Genomic DNA, 26758 nt, shown 5'->3' with positions numbered 1-26758 from the left:
CTGAATATAAAGTCTTACTTTTTCACGACTAAAAGAAAGTGGTACGGGCTCCTGGAGATTTTTTTTTTTTTTTTTTTTTAAAGTAAACCTCACTTCACATTAAGGAAAAGTGGAGTTCAAATCCAGGGCACAGAAATCGTCAGCTCGTCGGGTCAGTGTCATTTATAAAGGGGTGCCATTGACTGAAGTGCCACAGTGTTGCACAAAGGGTTAATGATGAGACTAAGGCCATGCAAGGCCTGTTCCAAGTTATGTTTTTGCACATTTGTGAGATATGTCAGTATTTTAATTTTTACAAGTGCCTTTTTTATTATAGGTAAATATAGAAGTTATACACTATATGAGAAAATGATTATATGAAAATATATTTTTTCCTGGCATCATGTTCTGAGGTTGAACATGCAGAATTTTAGAGTTGTAAAAGTCTCCAATTGGTACAACATAGTGGTGTTCTCCTGTTTTAGAGGAATTTTATTACGATATTGATAATAATGTCAATGAAAAAAAAAAGATTTAATAAAGTTGCATTTGATACGTGTGTTTTCATTTTGTCCCACATACAATGTAATATTAAGACAGTGTTTACTCAATGCAACAGCATGAGAATCTATATATAAAAAAAATGGATTCATTTAAAATAAAACACCACAAAGTGAATTTTTAGAGAAAAAGGAAAGGGCTTTTAATTGGGTTATAATTTACAGAGAGCGGGGAGAGGAAAGAAAGGGCGCGGAGGATCTTCTCTTCCTTCATGTTTCGGTTTTCTGCTGTGACGGCGGCTTTTCTTCCGATTGAATGCTAAGTTCTTCATCGAGGCGCTCTTTCGCTCGCACCACCTCGAGAAAAAAAAAGAAAAAGAAAATCAAAGCGTGACGGTTTGCGAGCTACAGCTAAAACTCCAAATCAGAGACACATGATACAACACAAGAAGTTTTAATGTTTTCAAATAAATTGTGTATTAAATAGGGCTGCTCAGTTTTTACACTGAATGAAGAGAGTCTGAGGTCTTTATTAACCAGGATCCTATGAGCCCGCCTGCTGGTGGGAGTGAGCTAGACTTCTGGAAGGAGCGTGGACTCGGATGACAGTGAATCGTCGCTCCACATTTCAGGGAGGTTTTAATATCTCACGGAGAATCCAAAAAATACAATATACTTTTGAAGAAATCAAACACTGTTCTCATAGTGACACCCTCCCTGTGCACTGTAGAACACAAACGAAACATCGAGAGAGACAGAACACTCACTTTTGATTGAAGGTAAAATGAGCCGCCCACCATCTTGTCGTTCACTTTGTAAAGGTGCTCGTAGTTCTGAAATAAAGGGGTTGGCGTTAGCATTCGATTGACCGCGTTTGAGGGACAATCAGGACAAAAGCTGGGAGAATAACTCATTTATTTATGCCGATGCACATCCCCAGATTTAACCTAAAGAGCTGCAATACCCTAATGGCTCTATTAATATCACCAGTCGCTATAGTTACATCCTGTGAGAACAACCTGGATGCAGATTTTAATCTATTCAGAGGGATTTCTGAGCTGGGTTGGTGCATATGTGTGATGAAGAGGACACGAGTGTGAGCGAGCGTAAGCAGCAAAAAGCGACGATGAGACGAGCTGAACAAGCAGGAGTAACTTTGCACCTTCTCGATCTCTTCAGGCGCCAGATTGGCCACATTGAGTATTTGCTGGGCCTCCTGCAGGCTCATCCCGGTGATGCTGGAGGCGGCGGCCGACTGCATACCGGCGCTACCCCGGGCCCGGGCCGCTGCCTGACTGGCTGTGAGCGAAAACACAACAGAGTTAAAAAAAAAAAAAAATACAGTGACGCTTAAACCAATGTACCTCGAGCTGCATGCAAGATTTATTTGGGCAAATTGGTAGGTAGTTCTAAAAATGATGTCTGCATTTATACGTCTATGAAACTGTCAGATCGCCAAAACAAATGATACTAATTATGATAATGACAGTTTCATTATTAGGTTTTTCGTTACAGTCAAGATTACTTCAGATAAGCAATGAAATTCAATCAATACAAAATGTGATTGCAGGAATACCGAGGAGATATTCAAGAACAACGTGGGACCGTGGAGCTGGATCATAATTGACCTAATTTAAAACTCAAACTGAAACAGTTTTTTTAAGGGAAATCAGACACAAAATCATTTTGTAAAGTCAAGTATTTTGCCCCTCAAGGCCTTACACAAATATACATGAAAGAAGAACTATTGGGTCTGTGGACTTTAGACACAATCTACTTTATTTAAATCTGATCACACAGTATAGTCCATCTAATGAAACAATATGTTTCTAAGGAATTGTTAGCGCTGAGATATCACATAAGCAGTCAGCCCCACCTCCATGATGGAGCCGGTATGACACTAGATAGAGTTAACAAACAGTGTATTCACAAATTCCAAGTATTTGTGAATCCTGATTAGTAACAAGCACAAAAAAGCATCATGCGGGGATCACCAGGGGGAGAAAAATGATATATAAGCACACTTCATTGTGTAATGAACTAAACAAAGCTTAAAAAGACTGTGTCCTCGTGACTGGGTAAGGAAGGCAACGTGTGCCGGCGGGTGTGTTGCACCTTTTAGGATTTTAGTTTGCATGTGTCAGCTGCAGGAACTGATGCTGGGCACATCCTATTCATTTAATTATGAATGAATCATCTTACAAAGTTATTTCTTCCTTCTGACATCAGGGTGTTGAGTCTTAACAGCTTCTCAGATCGCAGATGTTTTTTTACTCCAGCATTGGACCACTCTGTCAATGCTGTTTATCTTTACACACGTCTTTCTAATGGGATTGAAAACATGTTACACTCCAGCTATGGGGTGAAGAAAGTGAGGGAGGATATGTACCGACTGAGTCTCTGACAATACAATTTAAGTAGGACTAACACCGCAGAACAGAACCAGGCCTTGTTGTCGCTCCTACCTGCATATTCCTGTTGTAGTGCTCGGGCAAATGCACGTCCCACCACCTGAGCTCCCATCACTATGATCTGTGCCAGATATTTAGCCTGCAAATGTGAAAAAAACAAAACAAAAACACCTTGAGATTGATGATCAGAGACGAGAGACAGACAGAGGTGGAGGTCTGCTGACAGGAGATACATCATTATGTAGCAACACGACCACCGTCATTACAGGCACGATTTCTACACGTCCCCATGTTTTCTATACCTTTGATTACACTGACTTTACATTAAATAACAGGTTACAAAACGAGACTTCCGCTTTACATAAATGCAGTAGGCGAAGCAGAATCCCGTTAGTGTCCAGAACAGCTGGACAACAGTCACTGGCGGAGCGGGGAGATAAAAACTAACACTGTCAGACACAATCTTACCATTTTAAAATATAATCCAGCTTTGCCGCAGACCGAGCGGAGCGTCTGTTTTCTCACATGTACACTGAAGGTTACCAGGGGTTCAAAGGTCAAGGAAGCCGCGACCAAAGAGGACTGAGAAGGGAGGGCGCTCAGATTTACAGTGCCCCCTGCAGGCGAGGAGGACGACGTGCAGTCTGTCTTCTCCGTTAACTACGGTCAGTTTTATTTACCAGCCTTTTATTTTTAAGAGAGAGGCACAAATGCATATTTTTTTGTAATGAATCTGAAAATAATTCAAATTAACTTACAGTAACCACAGTAGCAAAAATAAATGTAACTGGGGTCCTCAGCACCAGCGATTCAGATATACTGATGAGGCTATTGTCTCATCTGTAGTTTCTCTCTTTGTGGTCCCATATTGCTCTCTGGTGTCAATTCAACACCACTGTTTTGTTTTTTTACTGTACACAGAAAAGTTTGTGTCTATTTTTTGGAAAAAAATATATTGTCTTATCAAGTCATACATTTCTCCTGCCATGGGAAGTTAAAGATGAATTAAGCAAGTGAAAATGAAGTGAAGTGAAGTGAAAATGCATTTCGAACACGGCAAAATAAAAAATGTCCCACTGGGAAAGTTGAAGGTTTTGGAGAACTCTGGAAGTGGACCTGATGTCACTCAGTCTGGTGCAATTATCCAGCTTGGAACTTGTAAAGTTACCAATTGGGAAAGTCCCATTTCCATTTTGAGAGTGTGAACACGGCAACAAAAAACGGGCAATAGGTTTCCCCCATAGAAATCTGAAGATAAAGGCCAAACAACACACGTTCCTGGGGTATTTATCTTGTATTCACTGATTCATTCACTATGGCAACCACACAGCCAAACCAGAGAAAAGCATTATTGGATTGAAAAAGTTTTATTGTAAGACAATAATGAAAATCCACAAAGTGTTACTTCGATAAGACAGAAATAAAAGAATTTACTCACAAAACAAAAAGTTCTCAACACAATAAAAGGTAAGTTTATCCCATTCAAAAATCCCACGTTGTGACCGTTTGGAGTCACAGACACATACAGCAGTATATATCCCACACACCCTGATTACACTTGTGTTCAAAATGACGCACACATCCATGCGCAGCAGAACAAGCTGGTTCAGTTGGATCTGAGGCTGTAAACTAGCAGGATTAAGTCCAGTTGATTGTTGATACTGATGTCGCCTGAATAAAAACTACACGATGAATGCATTGTAACTGATTGACACTGTATTGTTGTCTGATTAACGTCACCGCAACAAACTAAAAGTTAAAACTAGGCCATGAGAATTAGCTCATAAAAGAGTCAGAACATGAGCATGGGTCATGTTAAAAGTTTAACTAAAGAGAACAATTAAATAATCTACTTTATTATAAAGGTCCCTGTCAAAACATGAGGAGGTGATTTGGCTTCAGTGTCCAACAGCAGTTCATTATTTGGCTGTTTTCTCCTACTGATCAGACTTCGAAGGAATGGCAGAAGATTCAACAAAATATGACAAATAAGGCAGTGACACATAATTATGTTAAAACTTTTTTTTTTTAGGCAAATATGGCGAACAAAGAAAACGTTAACATGGCAATACGGTGATTAAAAAACTCCAGTTCATGGCCAAACATGAACACTGGCGACCCTGTTGTATCCTCGGTGAGGTTGTTGCTGCTGAAGCTTGAGTGTGTTACAGTAACCCTGTGTGTTCGTGTGTTTGTGTGTGTGTGTGTGTGTGTGAGAGATTTTCCTGATCCGACAGGAAGACGAGTTTACAGAATCGGCCGCACGGGGTCCACCGCCGACAGAATCGCAAAGCTCATCATGTTGCATTTTCAAAAGACACATGGAGACTGAGCACATGCTCATGACTGGCCATTACAGGACGCCAACAGTCGTGCACCGTGGAAGTTAATGTGCAAACACACAACAACTCTATACATCATCACTCACAATTGTGCTCTCGTGACACTGAAACAGGCAGTCTTTTTTTTTTTTGTAAGATACGGACAACCCAGAGAGTATCGTCATGCTTCAACCACGAGCACAGAAAACATCTAATTCACAGGGTGTTTGTCATCCATGTGTATCTGTGGCTGTTTGAGCCTCTGAGAATTAACCAGCAATGCTGCAAACGGTGGAGATATTATTGCCGTGATCGCCTGAAGGTTCATTCCACTTGAACCGACCTTGTGTTATAATTTACCACATATATGGTAAATATATTTCCCAAACATGTAGTCCCAGTATATTTACTGAGAGCGTCTTGTATACTCTCATACAGTGAGATTATCATCCAAGCATAGTAAAATGTGACATCATTCCTTTGTCTACCATACAAATACAGAACAATTACAGAATCAGATTATCTCAAACTGACAGATTAAAAAAAAATCCACTATTACCAACTAGACAGTGTCATATTTGATTATCCAAACCTTAACAGATATTGTCATACATACAGTACTGAGGTTTTTTTTTATTTTTTTATAGAAATTTCCCTAAAACTTGTTGAAGTTAAAATTGTTCTGCTCCCCCCCCCCGGCTATTCCGGAGGCCGAGATGTCGTCTGGGTGTCACACACGAGTCCATCGTCACTCCTCTTCGTGGTTGGCTGGACGACGTCTCCCCTCAGTCGTCCTGGAGAACAGAGAAATGAGCCGAACTGTGTCATAGAGCTGCTGACGAATGTGGAGCAATAGAATACTTTGTCGTTATAACTGCAGGAGCATCTAAAAATAGAATATCGTTTTTAAAGTTAACGGCTTTCCCAGTTATTTCTACACTGTTTTTGTACTGTAATCTGTGGGATTGAACAACAAAAATGACAATCCCACAGATTACAGTACAATAACAGTGTAGAAATAACTGGGAAATGAGAAATGAATTACAAATCAATTCACTGATAATACATTTGTTTTCGATGCCTCTGTTTTAAAACGTATTATCAGTGAATTGATTTGTAATTCATTTCTACACTGATGATATGAAATGAAATGTCAAGCTTTGTTCTAATTTTAATTGTGGCGATTATGGCCTCGCTCTTAAAGAAGCACTCATTCTTACAAAATACTCGAATATTTAAAAATTTCAAGCGACAATAATATAGAATAAAGAAAAGAAATTCTAGAAATACTCACGTTTATGTGTAATAAATCCATCGTAAAAACACGTTTCAGTGGTATCATGGGAAAAGGTGTACTTTTGCATTGTAGTCAATGTTTTCGAGATGCGTCTGTGTAGTTTGGCGTTTGGACAAAATTAAACTTTTTATTGATAATGTCAAATAAAAAAAGCAGATTTTAATGCTTCGGCAGTCTCAATTAGACGATCAGTTACAGCCACTCTCCACTTTGTTTTTACAGTCTTGCATAAACAAACATGGACAGAGTGAGATGGAGGAGGAAGTTTTTGTATTTCTCTGTGTGCTTTGTCAGAAAACAATCCGTTCATCTGCGAGCATGAACTGTGCACTCTGGGAGAACGTGATGCATCATGTCCACCTGCTTCCGCTTGATTCACAATCACTCACCCACTCGTCGTCGTCGACTCCCTCAAAGGACTCCTGTGGGAGTGGGTCGTCCATGTTCCCCAGCTTCGCCACCATGGCACTCAGCAGCTGCATATCACACACACACACACACACACACACACACACACACACACACACACACACACACACACACACACACACACACACACACACACACACACACACACACACACACACACACACACACACACACACACACACACACACACACACACACACACACACACACACACACACACACACACACACACACACACACACACACACACACACACACACACACACACACACACACACACACACACTAAACGTCAGTGCGTATCAGGCCAACACCAGAACTCGTAACTCAGCGACTCCAGCAAAGACAGAAGAATTAACATTGTGTTTATATCTGCGATGCAGGATGATTTGAGGACATGTACGGCACCTCCTCCTTCTTCTGCTCATCCGTCTTTTCCTCCAGGTAAAAAGATGAGGGCAGGTATTTCCTCACTGGAGCCTCTTTGGGGGCCTCACTCACTTAAAGAAAGACACACACCAGGCAATAAGCACAAAAACAGGCCAAGACATGTCTGACAGGGATCGGTGTATTGGCTGTGTTTTGGCAACCTGGTGTCATGTCTTTCGGCTTCAGACTGATCTTTTTGTGTTGGCCGTTGGAGCCGGAGAGCCAGGCTGAGGCAGTCAGAGCCGGTTCCCACCACACCGCAGTTTCAGTGTACAGATCATCCTGAAAAAACTCTTTCTGAAGACACACGGAGTAACACACTGTGGTTATCGCAATAGAAGTGTATCACAGAAAGTCATCAGGAGAGGCGTGTTGCTGCAGTGGTTCCATGTGGCCACCAGGTGGTGCAGTTGACCCACCTTGACCCTTGGCACTTTGAAAGCGACTGGCTCGATAGTCGACTTGGTGAGCATGAGTCCAACAGCAACCACCACATCACGCACATTGCATTCAGTTTTACGCAGAAAAGCCAAACCCTGCAGACGAGAAACAATTCACACAAATGACCAAATTCAAAATAAGTCATCCAAAATGCACGATTTAAGGAGTGCATAGGTAAAGATACCTTGTAAGGCTCAGACGAGGTAAAACTGCTGCATTCAATAAAGTACGGCTCCTCAGTGATGACCTCATAAATGTGCACTCTGGTTTCACCCTGAAAAACAGATGAAACCCTTTCACCGCGGCTGCAGAGTATCTCACGACTTCCAACATGTTTTGTAGTTTGTCTGCTTACTTTTCCACTGAGGATGACGATGCCGGTGTCGGGGTCGTAGAAAGGGATGAGTGTGGAGGGGGAGATGTTTATGGGACTGTTGGCGATGGGGCCAGAGGACAGGGATTCCGCCGAGTACAGGTAGATTCCTCGCTCACTGCGGCTGTGGAGGGACAAAAAAAAAGAAGCTTGTTGGCCAAGTTCTCTCGAGTCTCGCTGCTATGGCAACCGTGTTGAATCCTTTTACAGACTGCATGAAGTGCTTTAATGAAATGACGGTACAGTTTATACTTTTTAACAGAACGGTACTTTAAACTTTTGATAAAAATGGCAAAAATTGTAAACTGTTTTCTTGAATTATTTCCAGTACCTGTCGAATCCTGACACCAACAGGTACTTGCCGTCATGCACCCACACCACACGTGCGCCCCTGTGGCCTTCGGGACCCGCCCCCTCCTGAAAACATGAAATAACAAGTGCTGACATTACAAAGTGAAATGACTGATTGAGCTGCACATGTCTGCAGTGTTTCCATTCTTAGCCTCCGTTTGTGTGCGGAAGCACTTTAGTGTAGTTTATCAGTATAATAGTGAGGTCATATATAAAGAATTTTGTTGTCTATAACCAAGAATGTGGCAGGACTACTATGTATTAATGAATAAATGATTTTGGACAGCATATAGCTACAGGAACAGATGAATACAGCATCAAATCCATACAATTTTGACTAAACAATCCCAGAGACCATTAATTTTCTTATTTATTTTAATGGTGGTCCGCTGTTGCTACCTGTACGGGGGCAGTGGACTTCCGAGGGTCATAGATGCGAACTTTCCCGTCCTTGCAAGCTGTGGCCAGGAGCTTTCCATCTGGACTCCATGCCATGCTAAACACCTGAATTGAAGCACAAAGAGAAATGAAGAAGCAACAGAAGCTTGTAAAACGATCACATTGTGTTTGTCTGACAATATGTTGAGGTAAAGTATGGCTGGCATCTAAAAAACAGGCCACATCTGAAGCATGCAGCATTTGATTTATTCTCATTATGAACAGAATGAGAAAGTATCTCATTTTATTATGGATTTATTTTTTGCTCACCTGGTCCTCATGTCCAGTGAGAAGTTTGACCTGCTCTCCTCTGTCCAGGTCCCACAGTCTGATACTGAGGTCGTAGGATGAAGACACCAGAAGTCCACTGGCCAACGGGTGAAACTTAATGGAGTAGATCTTCTCTGTGTGGCCTAGAAGGAGCCCCAGGAGCAGTCAGTCACCACCACTTCCCTTTGTTTGCGTCGTCTTTCGACCATCAGTGCTGTCCTACCTTGGAGGGTGAGTTCAGGCTCTGTCAGCGTCTCTTTCAGCCCGCCCTCTGGCACCTGCCACACCCGGATCTTAGCATCTTCGCCCGCTGGCATAGATGCAAAAAAAACAACATTATAAGCACACAGTCGGACACTCCCATGAACAGTCCTTTGTTTCACTCTTCACTCACCGACAGCAAGTCGGTGTGGGTCAAAGGGGTCCCAACAAAAGTCGGCCACATTTCCAGAGTTCTGGACGGTGGGGACCGCCGCGTCTGGCAGCCTGCCCGGCTGGGAGCGCTGAGGAAACAAATAAAACTGAAAATTAGATTTACTATTTGAAATATCCACACGCCTGAAATTTGTGCTGCAGCCGCACCTCGATTATGGCAATCTGGCCCCCGGTGATGGCGAGAGGCACTGCCACGCGCTGGTGGTTGGCACAGAAGCCGTCGCACTCGCCTGGTGTGGTCAGGTTAAGGCCGCGGATGTTGGTGGTGTGCGTGTCGCGGTGCATCACTGCACCCTGGATGTGGCGGAACTTGGATGTCGGCCCTGGTGGGAAAATTAACTTAATATGAATGATATCGTCCTCGATTGAACGAGGCTGGAATGGAGCATGTACTATTCGAGTGTTTCTACCCAGCAGACTCTGAATGGCCTTGACACTCTGGCTGGGACTGGGACTGGGGAGGAAGCCTGAAGACAGGCCGGAGGTGGAGGAGGGAGAGCGGGACGGGGCGGCGCTGCTGCTGCTGCTGGGGGTGCTTAAAGGACTACTGGAGGTGGAACAGCCGCGAGCCGGATCCTGTGAAAAAGAGGGGTAGCCGCCTTAGCTCCATCTTTATCGTCGATGTCACACATTATCATATATTTGATAATTGAGCAGGTGACGCTACAACACCACCTCGCTTTGCCCGGAGGTGAGAGACTCCTTGGGAAAGACACTGAACCACAAACTGCTCCACCCTTGCATGCACATGAACTTTAAGACAACTGAAGCTGGCAAAACACACTATATAAGTAAAGTTCTTCTCCTTACCTCTTTGCTCCCCCCACTGGGCAGACCCTTCCTGACTGGAGTTTGTTTTTCAGGCGACGCCTTTGATTTGGGTCTCTTGTCTGGGTGGAGACTGACTTTGTCCACCTGAGGACAAGCAATGTTAAACGTTGGAGCTGCTCATGCAGAGCACACACCGAGTAAAGCTGCAGAGAGTGAGGCGAACTTACCTGCTTGTCGCCTCCCTGCCACCACTCCTCAGCTGTCATGGCCGGCGTTGACCCCACGGTGTCTGGGTAAAGGTCTTCGTGAAATTCCTGGCCCGAATGCTGAGAGACAGCAAATATGCACGTAAAGTTAAACTAAAGTGCAAAGAAAAGACGTAGATTAAGTTAATCTGCACTATGAGCCAGTGGGTTCATGTATTTACCAACCTTGCGAGGGACCTGATAGCTGATTGGCACAATGCAGCTGTTGGTCAGCTGAAGCACGCGCATCACTTCGCAAGACATGATGTCCAGCGCTCTCTTAGGCAGCATGGCAACGCCGCGTGTTGAGCTGTCCGTCAGACAGTGGCTCACTGAAAATGTCAAATATGGAGGGAACATTTTTTTTAAAGACACACAGAAAATAAGGAGATGTTTTTGAAACGACAATGCTTGATAAAATAAGCTTTACCTTGAGAGAGTGACGGCTCAGAGGAGGAGATTTCAAAGCAATCAATGACAGTGTCTCCCTGTAAAGGAGGGAAAATCAATAAATCCTCTACTCTCCTCGACTATTAATGGTGATTCAGAGAATAAATTACTTTAAGTCACATCTTCGGACGACACTAAAACAACTCTCCAGTTTCTATCTTGTGCTTTTAGGCCGATTAATCAGTTTTCAGTCAATGTGAACAAAATAATTAACAAAAAGATTCTGATTATGAAAGAATTTGCACATAAAATTCTCACCTTTATATGAAATTGGGTCAAATATCTGATGACCCAACCTGCACTTTTACTAATTCCTCATCCCCCCCCCAAAAAACCCATGCAGTTTCACGAGGCATCCATCATCTTGAATAGGAAATTCAGTTTAATTTGCTATTGAAATATGTCAATCGCCTCGAAGATAAATTATTTCCACCATTAAAATATACGGAAATTAAGTACCTCTCTGACACTAATTTGTGGCGTCAAAAAATCATACATATGAATAATAACACAGTAATTTTTTTATTGTTATTTGTATACAGCATGTATAAGAAGGAAATTATTGTTTATCTTACCATGCCAGACAACAGAAGCAAACCAGTGTCTTCATCAAACAGGGGAATCAGGATCCTGAAAGTAAATGGATGACAAGTGGTACAAGTTGAAGTATTAATCGGGCGCCACTAGATGGTAGAGCAGACTCAGTTTCTGCATATGAAGAAGAATCACGCAATTTGTTAAAAACCAGTACTGCAAAAATGAGAATCTGATCTGGACTTTCTGACCATCACATCACATTTTGAACTGATAATGACACTTGGATCTTCTGTGATAAGACAAGTGAAGCGGCACAGTCATAATTTTATGAGTGAATGTCGTCTTTTTTTTTTTCTCGTCCTTGTGCAAAACACCAAGGAAGGTTTCTGCTGTTGGCTTCCATTGCAAGTAAGGCAGAAAATGAAAAACTATTTATATTTTTTTCTGAATCCAGAAAATATCTGCCTTATTGTCCTGCAAAACGAAAAAGGCGAAACATCTTTGGTTAAAAAGATCCCAATCATGACATAAATAGGAATATTTTGTTTTGAAACGCGCTGAAAGTTCCCAATCAATCATTTCAAACTCACAGCTCTACCTTATCCGCACACGCTCGAATGAGGCCATGGTCACCTGCTTCCTCTCATGATTTGAACTGAGAGGATTGAAAGAAACCGAAACCTAATGAGCTTTGCACTCCCAGGGGGTAAGTGTGATTGAATGCACTAACCAAACCAACCGGGAAGTATTACAGAAACATACTTTAGGCGATGCTGGTCAATCTCTTCCTATTCTATAACTGGCAGCGTGTCCTGAAATAAATCCCTCTCCTCCCTCCCTTCATCAATAGCAGGAACAGCCAGCGTGCTGTATTATTTTCCAGAGCGGGTCGGAGACGGGACATGAGGATGGAGAGTGCTGGCAGATTGAAGCACTTCACATCACGGGCCTCAGATCGGCTGATTGAAGTGGAGAGGCAGCTCCGGCGATGACGGCCTTGTGCAACGCTCCTATTCCGGGGCGAACGCTTGCTCGGCTGCTTCCACATGAACCGAGACCGACAGAGCCGTGATGTAATGCTCAAAGTATGACAGTATAATGACAGACTGCGTTTGGGGACCTTAAGCGACAGCGCATGGTGACACGCCACGGTTCATACACTCACTGTGAGCGACTGTAACATCCGCGCTAACAAATCGGGAACATTTCAGGACACATATGAGTTGTAACAGATCTTTTTAGAAACTCTGGCAACAATAGTTAGACAATAAGTGCAGGGATATAAGTTCATGAAATATCTAAATTAACTGTCAATGTACAGAAACTTCTTACTAATAATGGGACTGTAAATCTAACTGTAGGGTTCCCTACCTCACCTGATTGTTCACTGCATCATGAAGAACTGCTCCTGTGTCAAACCTATGCCTTTTCCCCTCAAAGCCCCTCCCGCCCCTGTGAAATCAGTGAGGGACGTCCACGCTTCGTTAGGTCGACTCCTTGTTCCCATGTCGGAGTTGGCCCACAGGGAGTCCCTAAACACCTCCATTCCCACCCTCCGCCTCTCCCACTCTGTCCTTTCCTTCTCTGCAACAGTACCTCAATTCCGCCCTAATCTCCCTTTGTACCTCTAGTCCCAATTATTTCTCCCAATTTCTCCGAGTGCTTATCTTTGGGTTTCTCACAGTAAAAGTCAAACAGCCACATAATAGGAGTGAAGCTTTATCACTTTATCATTGCCACTGTTCACTGTCGTTTTCATGCTTCACCTCTCCACCAGACCTTTTTCTCACAGAGGAAGGAAAACACACACACACACACACACACACACACACACACACACACACACACACACACACACACACACACACACACACACACACACACACACACACACACACACACACACACACACACACACACACACACACACACACACACACACACACACACACACACACACACACACACACACACACACACACACACACACACACACACACACACACACACACACGGCTGTATGTGCATTTTCACGAGCAAACACACACAAGTGCACATGAACACACAAACTAATTATGCAGCCTCATGATGCACGTGAACATGCATTAATGACAACATGCATTTACACCCGCTCAGTGTGGGAGTTACGCGGAGCTCGATCACATGGGCTGATTATGAATGAAAACAAATACTATTAAAGGCTTCATTCAGGAAAAGCTGAAAACAGAGGCGTACGTGTGTGAGACAATAATCCTCACATAAAACCTCTTCTGTGTAGAGCATGTGACGTTAAAGCAGACACTGTCATCAAACAGTGATTTATTTTTTAAAAGCCTTGTGGTTTGGATAGATGAGAATAAAGATGAATTGAGAGACTTTATCAAATAATTATTTTTTTTTTTTTTAAAGATTTTTTTTTTCCTGGACTGCTTCTCAGTCTCACTCTCTGACTGATGTGCCCCCACTTACGTCTCAACACCTTCCAAACGCTCTGCACTGAGCCGACTGATGCGCCCAAAATCCCCCTGGCTTCAGTCTGTCACTGCGCTCCTATCAGAGTTTACACAAAACAGAAAGCAGCGAGAGCACGCCTCCTGTCTCGTCTGCCATCGCCTCACTCCGCTGCCACGCACACACACACACTCACACACACACCCCCAAACGGACATCCCGAAATGACCTTCTGCCCATGACAGCAGCCTTCAGCACCAGCAGATATGACAGTTATATTACTCATGAGAGTGTGTGTGTGTGTGTGTTAGTCTGAATCTGTCCAGGAGTACTATGATTATGGGAATGTCATGTCGTTTGATAATGTGCGAGATAATGTAAATCATCGGAATAACTGAGTAATGGAAGTCCAGAAAAATGGACGTGTGGCTGACAGACAAGTGCAGTGCTTGTGTGTGCGCGAGTTTGAACTGCGGAGTGTATGTTATTGTGCATCTGGGAGAGAAACCTCAGAGTTTATACAATTCAACTGTGCAAAAAAAACACAAAAAAAAACAAAAAACGTCCGGCTTCCACACAATAGGACACATTGATGTGCAGGGGCTCGCACTGCATTATGACTGTATGCCCATTCAGTCACACTGATAGCATCAGACACAAGTCGCAGTGTAATATATACAGTATAGGTGGAGCTAATGGAAGCAGTCTGTGGAGGTATAAGGTTTGTGGTGGTGAGGTACAGCATCTCTGACCAGATCAGTATCAGTCAAAGGGAGCTTTCTCTTTAGCCTTTTAGAGGGCAGCCGCACAAGTAAAAACACACAATAAGCTCCAGATGACAGGTAGCAGCTAGCCGTAAAGTCGAAGAGAAATAACAGTGGTGGCCTTTGAGGAACATGAAACCAAAACAAAGCAACTGCTTGTCTGCATCTCACTTTGAGCCTCATTTTGCACAGAACCACTCACTTTTTTTTTTTTTTTTTAAATTATAGAAACACTGGAGGACTTTCAGTCTGCTGATATGTGTTGTCAGCAGACAGGTTCATCATTGTCACACTGTACTTTAACGTGATATGACCACTGCTGTATAACAGCCTGTCCTGGGAAGGAAAACATTCTCTGAATCTTTGTATGGAAGTCAGAATTTGTGTATTATTTTTGTTTTTACATCATGCATTGAGGAAACGGTTATTGTGCACGTCAGCGCAGGAGTGTCAAACTCAGTTAAGTTCAGGGGCCACATGCTGGTCAGGTTGATCTCAATGGGGCCGGAGCAGCACTTTCTACAGTTATTTACCCGATAAAAATTGTAATCTAATATGAGCAATCTGAAATTTTTTTAAGAAAAAGAAGTGTATTCTCTCTGAGTGTAATGCTATTTATCTACATATAAACTGGCACTCCTGCTACAGGCATTGCAGTTCAGATGTGGGTTTCAGGATAGTTACTGAACTAAGGTTCGTAGCTGTTTAAGTTTACGTTTATGTTTTACAGTACAGAAATTGCTGGATTTCATCTCAGTGAATTGAACACAGGCAATGTCCTCCCCAGGCTTGATTGGACCATTTGGTGGGCTGATTTTGACACGAGAGCCGTATGTTTGACCTACATTACAGAATCTTCACATTCTTATTTTTTTACATGCCATCAAATCAAAGTCATGGTCTTATCATGGGCTATAGAGGAGGAGACTCTCTGCCGCACTGCCTGTATGAACCCTCTTCTATTCACTGTTCTTGCCATCTTTTCTGACCCCCCCCCGTCTTTATCAGTCTCTCTGGTGATGCAGTAGGCGCTGCAGCGATCACACCGAGGGTGAAGGGTCCACTGAACTGTGAACTGCATCAGCAAACTTGGTCTGGCCTCCTGCCTTTACACACCCGAGCGCCTGCAGCTTGTCCAGCTGTATCGGACCGCTCACGGTTTGAGAGTCAATGTTTGGATTATCAAACAGGCACTTGGGACAAGTCCGGAAGAGAAAAATGTGAAAGTGCACATGGAGTACGGCAGCCAACTTAGAAACTCACTCATTGAGTATTAATCACAGTTTGAGTTACTTTCAAAACATTACGGGAGCCAACTTGATAAAAGTTCCAGCAAACCCAGAGGGCCACAAAAAACCCCCAGAGACAATTAGTAGTTGCTGTAGTCATATGCAAATCTCAAAAGACACAAACAACCACATTACACAAACTGTATCACGCACGTGTATATCTATCCATACACAAATCTAAGTATGGACACACAAGTCTCATCAGAGACATAAATAGAAATAAATAAACAAATCAAGATACACACAAAACTTTTTACATTCAGTAAAAGTCATTTGCTCCCCCCCAAAAAAAAGTCCTATAACAAAAGCATCTTGCAAGTTCCTGTTCATAAACTAAGGTTTTGAGGGGTTCATCATTTTTAAATTAAATTCTAATGTGAATCAACATGATTGAGTAACAGGTCAAAATCACAGTTATGCCTCTCGTATGGGTCACAGTGACCTGTGAGGCCCCAGTGCGGCTGCACAGGGAGTGGCTGAAAATGAACTGGAACGTAATTTCCAATAATATTTGAGGCCTTTCTTTGTCTCCCCCACACATACGCTTGATTAAAGGCAGATTACTAATGGCCACAGATGTGCTGGGGTATAAAATTAATTCTAGCATATTTGGCTATAACTCAGAACTGTGTCTCCACACTGAAAGCCACATGCTTTCCAGTTATCGCTTTCATGATTACTGTCCAATAAAACAGATTCAGCATTTCTTCTTTTAATAAAATCTTTCCGCTGCCATCTCCACTTTTTGCCGTAAGTTAACACACTGTTCTGTTTCAGTGGTATTCCTCCAGTGTAAAGGAGTTAGACACAGCTAATGGTTTTATCCACACTTACCCTGCGGGTCCATGACTGTCCACATCATTCCGACAATGGGAGGACTGGAGTGGAATAATCCACGGATATTAGGTGGGAGTCATAGAAGAAACAACAGAGGATTTGTACAACTGTTTCCAGGACAGCAAGTCCCGGGTTCGTTTCTAGTGCTCCTCAAGAATGTCCGAAAAGTGAAATCTTATCTTGCAGAGGTTTAGGTATAAATTATAGGTGATCGTGGAAATCATCTCAGTGATCAGTGCTTCCAAACCGCTGTACCACAATCCAGCACAAATGACTCGACTGTGCCAGAACACATCACCACTGATGAGCTTTGTCACCTTTGTAAACTCTCAAGTCCACAATGCAATCAATGTGACGTCACTTGTGCCGTCTGAACGCATATAAACGTGGCCATCAGCAGCATGTGAACCGCAGGTTCTGCGCCACAGACGTTAAACTGTCAGAAGCTGCCCTCGCCGCAACCCATCTACTTGACCAGACTTTTAACTGGGAGACATCTCACTGCTCTCACTTCAAAATTAATGTAACTCCCATGAGAGGTGACCAGGATCTTACCTCTGACCTTCTGCCAACAGAATAAAGCTCTGCGTCACGGTTTTGAATGAATGGAAGAAAGCAAAACAACGTCTTTGTTTGTTTATCGTTCATTGTATTTGAGTAACAGAGTGAGGAATCTACCAGTAAATCTAGAGGATTTTTTTTTCCTTTTTTCTTTTCCTTTTATTTTTTTTTGCAAATCCAGAAAAAGTCCTTTGAGAGGTCTTTCTTGAATCTTCTGAAGCTTATTTATCCACCAGGAGAAGGAATTCCCACCCCCTCCAAAATATCAAACAAGGTCTCGTCGCCACATTTATGCACATTTTTCTTGTCATTTTCTTAGATTACTGTGGTGACACTTTTAGTCTGATAAAAGAGAGACATCAGACAAAGGGGCCTTTGAAGCAGCATAAGAAAGAACAAGGTTATTAGATGACTTACTCATTCATCCAAAATTCAGTAAGTAGCTTAGCTGTGAGACTTAAACACATCTGATAATAAAGAAAAAGCCCATGCTGGTGAGGATACAGCAGCTTTCTCTATATGTTCCTAAAGGTTAAGGTGTTGCTCTGCTCAATTTGGTCCAGAAGGCAAGTTCTAGTATGGGATTCGAGTTCAAGCACCCTCAGCAGGCGTACAAGTCGAGCAGCACAGTCGCCCCGCTAAGAGCCGAAATGTACTGAAAGTGCAGCATACTTTTTCCACTGACTGCGTGCTTTGTTTCCACTATGTGTGTTTAATAAGTGTGCTGGGTCTGCTTGCCGAGCTACCTTCAGTAGCCAGTTCATTAGAAGGGAATTAGAGTTGACGCACCGCGTTCCTGAGGGGGGGAAGAAAAGCCCGGATTGTAAGCGGAGGGGCCAGCTGTGGCCGTGTCTGAGCCCCAGTGACGAAGCTCTCAGATGGGCTGCCAAGCGCCTACTTTCCCCTTTCTCCTCGCTTGGTCGGGCCCCATCCTCTGGCCCCTGACGACCAGCACGCACACACAGAAAAATACACATGGTACCAGTCATGCACACATGATGCTAAAGGTTTAATTAAACTCACTGTTCTCCATGTCATCTGGTCTGCAGTGACCCCTCTGACACCCCCCCCTTTAAACTCCCCAATTCAAAACACAGCCACATGCAAAGTTTCCAAACAGAAAAAGAAAACCCACCAGCTTCCACAGTCATTACCGTCTGGTCTTCAAAAAATTAAATAACGCTTCAGAGTGTCATTGGTATGGCTCTATCTTTACAATGACTCAAGCAGCCGTCACACTGAAGGCTGCAGATCTCTCACTATTTGGGGAAACAATGATGTCACGACAAGACGGTTGATATGAGGCACATATTCGCAAAAAAACCCCAAGAATGAGTAGAAACACAATTCCTTGAAGAATAATTGACGCTTCAACACATTTTGAGAGAACATAAGTGTCTGACCACATGATGGACAGCACAAGAGACACAGAAAACAGAGTTTAACTGGCTGAGATAATACACACCAACACTCACAGTCCCAGTTCCATTCACTTTGAATACTGCTTTATCAGACTTGCAGTCAAAGGTCACTGGAGTCATCTCGCTATCTCTGGACGGGTCGCCGGTCCATCACAGGGTGAACAGAGAGACAGATAGCCACTAACACTCACTTTCACACCTACAGGAAGTTTGAGTCACCAATCAACCTCAAACACGTGTGTTTGGACTGTTCATGCTGCCCCGGCAGAACATGCAGACTCCAAACATGAAGGCCTCCAAAGCCTGGAGTCAAACCTCTCATGATATCATTGTGAGGTGGGAGAGCTAACCGCTACGCCACCGCATGGCCGAAAGCCCTAGTTATCCAGGATAAATGAGGGAAAATTGGGTCCCAGAGATGAGACATCCGTAAATCAGTTCACGCAAACACAAACTCAGACAGGCCTGTGAACGTGTGGTAAACCGGTTCAGGCCGGCTCGGTTATAAAACAGTCAGGTCTCTGGCCATAAACTGGCAGGAGACCTCAGCAATCAGCACCGGGAGGGGGGGGGGGGCTTGTTGTGGGACGTGGGTGGCCATGATGGATTTAGGGAAGCGAGCGTGTGAAAACACTAATGAGAAACCTAAATATTTGAAACACATAAATTAGAAGTTGCACTTAGAGCAAAAAGGCAGTTTTAGGGGTTTCTCAGGTATCGTCTACTTTCAGTATTGGCATGTTTTTTTTTGTTTATTTGTGCCTGTGTCCATATCGCTGACGCGCTGGTCGGTTCCAGCTGATGGATGCGCAGCTCCGGAAGAGATGCGTTCCGCGTTAACCTCAAGGCTGGGCTTCAAGGGCCCGGGTTACATGACCGTATAATGACCTGTCGTTGGGGGCCTGGGAACTGATCAGCAGCCGTGACTGCCTCGGAGGGGAGAGGTGAAAAGAAGAGATGGCACACAGCAGATAGGAAGCAGTGACCCACAGTGAGCGTCTCTGCTGTAAGGTCACCTGAGGAAAGACGAATTCTGCACGGCTGAGCAGAGACACCCGGTGAGCGAATGTTTTGAACTCTTCAGTAAAAATTCACAATAAAACTATCTGACGGATAAACTTTGATCAGCAAGATCCCGCTAAAGCCCAGATAAATTATGTCAAATTGACTATGAAACACATGATGAAAACCTGAGTTTTTTTATTTCACAGCTCGCAAATTGTGTCAGGAAATAGACTTTCTGGAAAAATAGAAGTTCCAACCTTTACAAGTTATAGGACAAGAATACATCATGAGTATTAAATAACTGTCAGGACTGATGTTTTTCTTTTCCTCGTGCAAGCCAGTTTTTAACCCTGTATAAGATGGAATAGAATAGAATAGAATCTTTATCGTAATTGTAACCAGTACAACGGAATTGAAAAGTGCCAACCCATCTGTGCATCATAAAATCAATAAAAGTACAATAAAAACTGTAAAATGTAAAAATATAATTGAAAATCAAAATAATTAGAACACTGTAAATTTCAACCCTAAAGTGTTGTAAAAGGATGTTTCAAGACTGAAGTCAGTGATAATAAAATATCTTACAAGCTTTATTAATAAAATCTCTAACAAACAATCCAAACAAATCAAAAGCAAGCAACACTTCAATGTGTAATCTCAATAAAAGATTTTACATCCATCATTACAACCACTGAATCAGCCATACCAAGTAATTACTTTGCATACCACTTCCATAACTTAAAAACAATAATCTGAGCTGCCATGTTGGCTCTGGCACTGATTAGTGTGCATTGATCTCCAATAGAGGAACAACCTGAGGATCATGTCAGCTGTCGGTGCTGCGCTGGTCGGTTTTTCCTACTGTGGAAAGCCACAAATCCAAGCTGTTGCTGTTCTAGGCCACGAACACTGGAACAGTCAGTGCAGCCGGCTATAAAAACACACTCCACAATAACAGGCTTGATGACTGACTTACTGCCCCGTTAAAAACGGCGGTGGTTAGAGTCAGACGGGCCTTCGGGTGCTTGAGACCAACAAACCCTGTCTGGAAGACACCGAGGTCACACGAGTCTGAGGTTCAAATAACCAATCGTGTCAAATTTCCTTTAAATGATGACGAATCCGTTGTATAATAGACGATTTGAATCTTTCTGTGTGTATGACTTTCAGCCATAAAACCAAACGTTACTGTTTCGTATTTCTTGTTCCTTCCAGTCCGGTGCTTGTATGCAGATGAGTGAGGGCTTCGCCCCGAGAGAGGGAACGGGAAAAATAAAGAGAGAAATAGAAACCCTGAAACAACTTCTTCAGACGTTTTTTTTTTTTTTTTATCTCCTCACTCCCGCTGGACCCGAAGGTACAAAAACATTCTTGAGGCGTTCAACAGAGCGCCTTTCACTGATCGTCATTCACACATGTTTTGACTCTGTGGTGTCTTCTAGCTCGGCCTTATCGGAGAGTTAACAGGGTTTATCAGTGCCTCCGTCTCTCGGTCTCTGGTACACAGCGACAGTGGATCTGACTGGTCTCTTTGTGAGAAACAACACACACACACACACACACCTCAGTAGATGCAACTGTGTCCGTACATGCTTTTTTTTCCCCGGGTCCATCTAAAGCCTCACTTTATCTCGTTTACATGCTCTGCTGGTCTCCCCTTTATCTCACAAGCAAAAAATTCCACTCATGCAGGATAGAAAGAATGTTGCATCTCTGAAAAGTAAACATTCCCCAACCCCAAAAAAAGTGTTCTATTCAGACTGATGTTTTTGAAAAATAGCATAAGGTTTGAGAAGACTTCAAAGGAAAACATTAAAATGTAAAGATAGAATGAATCAAGTCGGTGACGGTTATCATGAAAACTTTTGCCCCACATCGTGTGTAGATCTGACAACCACGGTTACTTCAGAAATCAAACCCTCACCTTTCCACCTCAGTACTGTTTTGAAGAACGCTGCACAAAGCCCCGTGTTTTACTCTCCGTGGGTCCGACACACCCTCACTAAATCAATCTGCTTTAATGACCGAAGCTGGAATAAAGTACACTGAAAACCAATAAAAGCTTCACAGAACCGAGCAGATTTATTAAATGAAATGAGGGAGGGAGAAAAGGGAGAGGGAGAGAGAGACCGAGCAAGCCCAGGGAGGTAAGAGATAAGATCGCTGTCACATCTGTGTCGTAAATCTTAGCAGTTGTGTGAGTACATATTTACTCGTGAGTGTGTTTTGAGCTGGATTGTGCATCATCCAGGAAAGTTATTGGACGGACACTGGAAGTAAGTGATTGTTACAGATTACAACATATCCATGACATGATACAGTGACTCTGGATATGGCCCCTATACACACACCGAAACGCATCTTTGCTCTCGTTTTTCCCCCCAATCTCTGTCTGCATCTTGTTCACAGGAGACACACTATCACTCTGTGACCACCTACACACAGCGACAGCAACCAATTTACCAGTTTTAGTCCCAATCATACAAATTCCAACATTTTTAAGTTGAATGTGTTGAAATCTAAGCAAGCCAATTAATGCGATTATGAAAACAAGCATTTGACAAACAAGGGAGGGCGTAGTGCCTGGACGTAGAAAGACACACTTCTCGTACGGTCTATGAGCCAGCATTTCCTCAAAAAGTAGAGCTGACCAGACGTTTACAAGCCCACATCCAGCCTCAGCTTGAGCCATTTCACCACTGCATGACGAGGCAGCCCTGACCAAACTGTTAACACAGCAGATGAATATTCCTCAGGAAGAAGAAGAAGAAGAAGAAGAAGAAAAAAAAAAGAAAAGAAAAATAACCCAGACATGGTGTTCATTGAATTACACTCGGATGGACCACAGCTTTGCAAACAGAGAAGGTCTCACATCCATGAGGTGAGCGGAATCAGAGAAAGACAACAATCAAGACTTTGATGCTGGTGAAACAAGAGCGACTTCCTCACTCTTTCCTTTCATTTGATCAACTTCTTGACCTCCTCCCAATGTCAAGACCTTCACGTCCGTCTTTTCATGTTCGTGTTATCAGCACTGTGTGGCAGAGCTGAAGGAGCCTTATCTGCCGGCTTGTGTTTATTTTTTTATTTAACCTCTTTTATTTAACCGGGCAGGCCACTTTAGAGCCAAAATACTCAGAGACACAGAGAGCATGTTTGGACAAAGGCGTGGTGTCATCTTGTAATCAAAAAGAACAACAATATGGTGACAAACGGAAACACCCAAACAAGAGGCGACAAAACAGAAGCACAAAAAATGTCCCCACATTGGACGCATCATTTGTTGTGCTATAGACACAGAAAAAGCGACAGACAGGAAAATTGAGAGTGATACTGTGAAGATATTCTCTTTGTGTTATTAAAAAGTAAAGTAGCAGTAAAACAAAAACCAACTGATAAATAAAAATACAAAAAAATGGAAAAATGCCCATTTAAAACTTCGATATGCTATAATAGATTCATTACACAGAAACTGGAATAATTCAAGCAATATTTGTTTTATTCTTCATTGTTATAGCTCATAAATCACGCAAATCAATATTAGAATATTTTAAAATATTACATTATTTCAAAATATCAGATTTTGTTTTTATTTCATTTTAACCTGAGATTAAAATGTTTGAAACTTGGGAGTGTAAGTAATGAGTGCCGACCAGTTTTTCAATGATGCACGTGTAAGACAATTTATAATATGTCAGAGTCAAAAGATGTATGAAGCTGATTCAAGTTGTGTTTTGAAACTGTTGCACAAAAAATTAATTAAGGACTGATGAGATTTCAGGTACCGAGCAAGTGTATTTACTCTTCCATTGCAGCAAATTAAATGACTATAAGAGCCTCTATTTATTTATAAAAGTAAAAATGTTTAAAAGAAAAAAATTATTTATTAGTTATTACTTCCCCCATGACATATAAACGAACATGTTCTATCTTCAAAAAAATGCAATCATAATTATGGCCTCATATTGAAAAAAGACGGAAAAACAAGTGATCACAGGAAACAATGTATTTCAAGATACTGTATATTTGTGAGCTAAATATCTAAACGATGGAACAAAAGTGCCTTGAAATGTTTTAGTTTACGAGTAACAAATCAAAGTTTCATCGTTGGAATTAAATTATAGGGGAAATGAACCTTTTATTTTTTTCAGTCTGAGCAATGAGCCTGAAAATATTTGATGATGAACGTAACAAAAATGGGAAAACAATGGCGAAAAACACATTACCCATCTGCGAGCACCATTTGCCCTGATGTGACCCGCGAAGCAGCCATTATCATCCTATTGAGTTTCATTCATAGGACTAACAAACTTATCATGGTGTGTGGATGAGCTGCTGTTACCTTATACCTGACATACCAAAGGTGCACCGAGAAAGTGTGACGGGGGAAAGAAAAGGTGAAGACTTTCTGTGCAACTTTGCATGACAACTACTCATATCTGCTGTAACATTTTTACAAAGTATTATGATTTTTGGGTCACATAGAGCCACGGTCTGCAAAAAAAACCAACACTGACTTTACTGTATTACCAGATTTGAAGCTGACATGGGGGAACAAAGCGAACCCTTTATGCATGCACTATTCACTGGGCAACGTGAGCTGGTAATGATAACAGTCATAATTAAAGTCAAACATCAAATATGTCAAATATTCACTTTGCCTTTTTCTGTTCTTGGTCTCCACCAAACCCAGACAAAAATATGTGCTTCATTAACTGGTCAGTGATGATGTGTTTAGTAGTAAAGGCCTCGGGGTTATTTCAATATGTGCAGGTGCAGTAATAAAAAAAAAAAAAAAAAAAAAAGAGAGAGCAAGAGAAAGAGAGGTAATAGAAGAGCAAAACTGCAGTGAAAGAGACAGGATGAAAAGACTAAACGACTGTGTCTCACTTGTTAATGATGATGACAGGAAAACTGTGTCTGTGTCCAGCGAGGTCATTCACCATCTCCTCTCTTTCAATCTCACTCTTCTTAATATCCCTCGTCTCTTACTACTCCCAACAACAAGCAGAAATCTCTGTGTTTACAGTTAAACCGTCACAGTTGCTCAATGCCAGATTTCAGGACACCACAGCAGCAGAAAAAAAAAAAAATATTCTAAACGGCTTCGGGAAAATACAAATCCCACCGCTGCCGAGAGCAGCATGTTCTCAATCAGCTTGATAATACATGTTTGTGAAGCCAAGACTGTTTTCATGATGAGTTCCAAATCGTTCCAACAATAAAATGTGCTCTTAATGGCTTGACCAGCTCCGGGGCATGAATGGACCAGCTGTGCTGTCTGTGTCTGTCTCGCTCTCTAATGAGAAGTGTTAGCGTGCACAGAGTCAACAGACTAGTAAACCTCAAAGTGAACTACGGCCTGACCTCTCCAAGTCTGCGTGTGTTCGCCGTCTCGGGCCTCCTCTGCAGCTCAACGGCTTCTGCATTCACTAGAAGTTAAGTGTACAGATTCTTGACGTCTTTGTGTTGAGGGTCTTTTCATGTTGACATGGCTGCCTCCTCGAAATGACGCCGTCAGCCTAATCCAGGGAGTCCAAAAAGCCATAATAAGGCCGGAGGGATATGACGAAGAGCCAAAAGTTAGAACAATAATAGTAAAAAAAAAAAAAAAAAAGCATGAAAACAAAGCAATAAAAAGGCAGCAAACAGGAGGCTGTTTTTTTTTCTTTTTTTGGGGGGGGGTTAATAATTCCATCCTGTGTTTGTGCTTCACTGATCATGGAGACTTAACACAAGCTGTCTTCTAACCACGAAACAGTGAAAAATAGCAGAAAGAAATTTGGGGATAAATATCCCAAGCCATTTCTGTCTTGAAACTAAAGCTCACTTTAGATCACGCATTGTTTGTTTTTTCAAGGGGCCGATTAAATAAGCAAAAGCTGCAGAGTGTAAACTGGATGATGATCATATTGTTATACTGAAGGTTCCTCTAAAAAGGACAGCTTTATGATGAGCTGATTGACTTGTAATGGCCCGGCGGTGGACAGGTGGGAAGAGTCAACATTTCACTTTTATCTCATGCTAAATGTTTGTTCACACACAAACAGCGACGACTTCCGCTTTGAGTGCCGTCAGTACTTCTCTCTCCGTAGGCCATATTTCTCCATCACATTCGGGTCACCTTGGCAGCCACTAATTAATCATGCATGTACTTCGCTTCTTCCTCTCCGCTCCCTGGTTTCTACTTCCCAGAGACATATTTGTCCTGAGCTGCTGGGCTTTCAGGCTCTGTGAGAAGAAAGGCAGTTCGTTCCCTTGCGGAAGAGGACCTGGTTGTGTCTGATGGCAGCCCACACATGCTGCCGTCAGAGCGCGTTTACGTGTGACGGAAAGACGCAAAGCTGTGGACGGGGGGAACAAAGCGTATGCACAAAACAGGAATGAACACAGATGCTTCAACAGTTTTACTAAACAATAACGGAGGACGTACTGCTCTCAACCTCAAATGGAGCGGGAGATAATAATGAGCAGGGGTCAAGTTGGGGAATTGTTATTGGTGCCATAAGAATTCAACAAAATGTAATCAAATCAGGAAAAAAAAAACTGTCCGAGGCCCTCCCAGTGTGTTCACTTGCTAAACCTCTCTATGCACAAAAGAGCAACACACGACTAATGCTGTACATTTACAGACAACACATCTCTAAATATAAACACCAACACAAATGTATGTAGAAATGAAACATTTATGAAGCCCTTTACCCCAAAAACCTGAACTTGGCTCCGTATGACTAATAAAAGCCTGGTTTTATA

General features: G+C 42.5%; 2 protein-coding genes across 2 annotated transcripts in view; both read right to left on the bottom strand.

Annotated features, from left to right (window-relative positions):
* Window positions 1–31: 31 nt before the first annotated feature.
* Window positions 32–3431, bottom strand: pam16 (presequence translocase associated motor 16). The gene is made up of 5 exons (XM_080487829.1): window positions 3359–3431; window positions 2945–3029; window positions 1642–1778; window positions 1247–1312; window positions 32–836 (listed from the first exon to the last, which is right to left on the bottom strand). The coding sequence occupies exons 1-5, from the start codon at window positions 3359–3361 to the stop codon at window positions 750–752; spliced, it is 378 nt and encodes a 125-aa protein (XP_080343955.1). The 5' UTR covers window positions 3362–3431; the 3' UTR covers window positions 32–749.
* An 809-nt stretch (window positions 3432–4240) lies between these two features.
* coro7 (coronin 7) overlaps window positions 4241–26758 on the bottom strand; it is a 95427-nt gene continuing 72909 nt past the window's right edge. Inside the window, exons 10-28 of the mRNA XM_080487826.1 lie at window positions 11716–11770; window positions 11121–11178; window positions 10877–11022; window positions 10673–10771; window positions 10485–10589; window positions 10085–10250; window positions 9822–9997; window positions 9634–9742; window positions 9463–9549; window positions 9240–9382; window positions 8931–9035; window positions 8512–8597; window positions 8163–8304; window positions 7992–8081; window positions 7786–7902; window positions 7528–7663; window positions 7346–7437; window positions 6898–6984; window positions 4241–6005 (exon numbers count right to left, since the gene is read on the bottom strand). Coding sequence (XP_080343952.1) covers window positions 5997–6005; window positions 6898–6984; window positions 7346–7437; window positions 7528–7663; window positions 7786–7902; window positions 7992–8081; window positions 8163–8304; window positions 8512–8597; window positions 8931–9035; window positions 9240–9382; window positions 9463–9549; window positions 9634–9742; window positions 9822–9997; window positions 10085–10250; window positions 10485–10589; window positions 10673–10771; window positions 10877–11022; window positions 11121–11178; window positions 11716–11770 — 2008 coding nt within the window. The 3' untranslated portion in view covers window positions 4241–5996. The remainder of the gene's footprint in view (window positions 6006–6897; window positions 6985–7345; window positions 7438–7527; window positions 7664–7785; window positions 7903–7991; window positions 8082–8162; window positions 8305–8511; window positions 8598–8930; window positions 9036–9239; window positions 9383–9462; window positions 9550–9633; window positions 9743–9821; window positions 9998–10084; window positions 10251–10484; window positions 10590–10672; window positions 10772–10876; window positions 11023–11120; window positions 11179–11715; window positions 11771–26758) is intronic.

This window comes from Lipophrys pholis, assembly GCF_963383615.2.
Source record: "Lipophrys pholis genome assembly, chromosome: 19".
NCBI classification, from domain to species: Eukaryota; Metazoa; Chordata; class Actinopteri; order Blenniiformes; family Blenniidae; genus Lipophrys; species Lipophrys pholis.
This window is presented reverse-complemented; position numbering and strand designations above follow the sequence as displayed.

What these genes read in the sequence shown, in the direction of transcription:
- pam16 (XM_080487829.1), bottom strand. An exon ending in CGCCTGAAGAGATCGAGAAG is followed by an intron (nt 1,313 to 1,641) that starts GTGCAAAGTTAC and finishes CCTTTATTTCAG; the next exon opens with AACTACGAGCACCTTTACAA. An exon ending in CATTTTACCTTCAATCAAAA is followed by an intron (nt 837 to 1,246) that starts GTGAGTGTTCTG and finishes TTTTTTCTCGAG; the next exon opens with GTGGTGCGAGCGAAAGAGCG.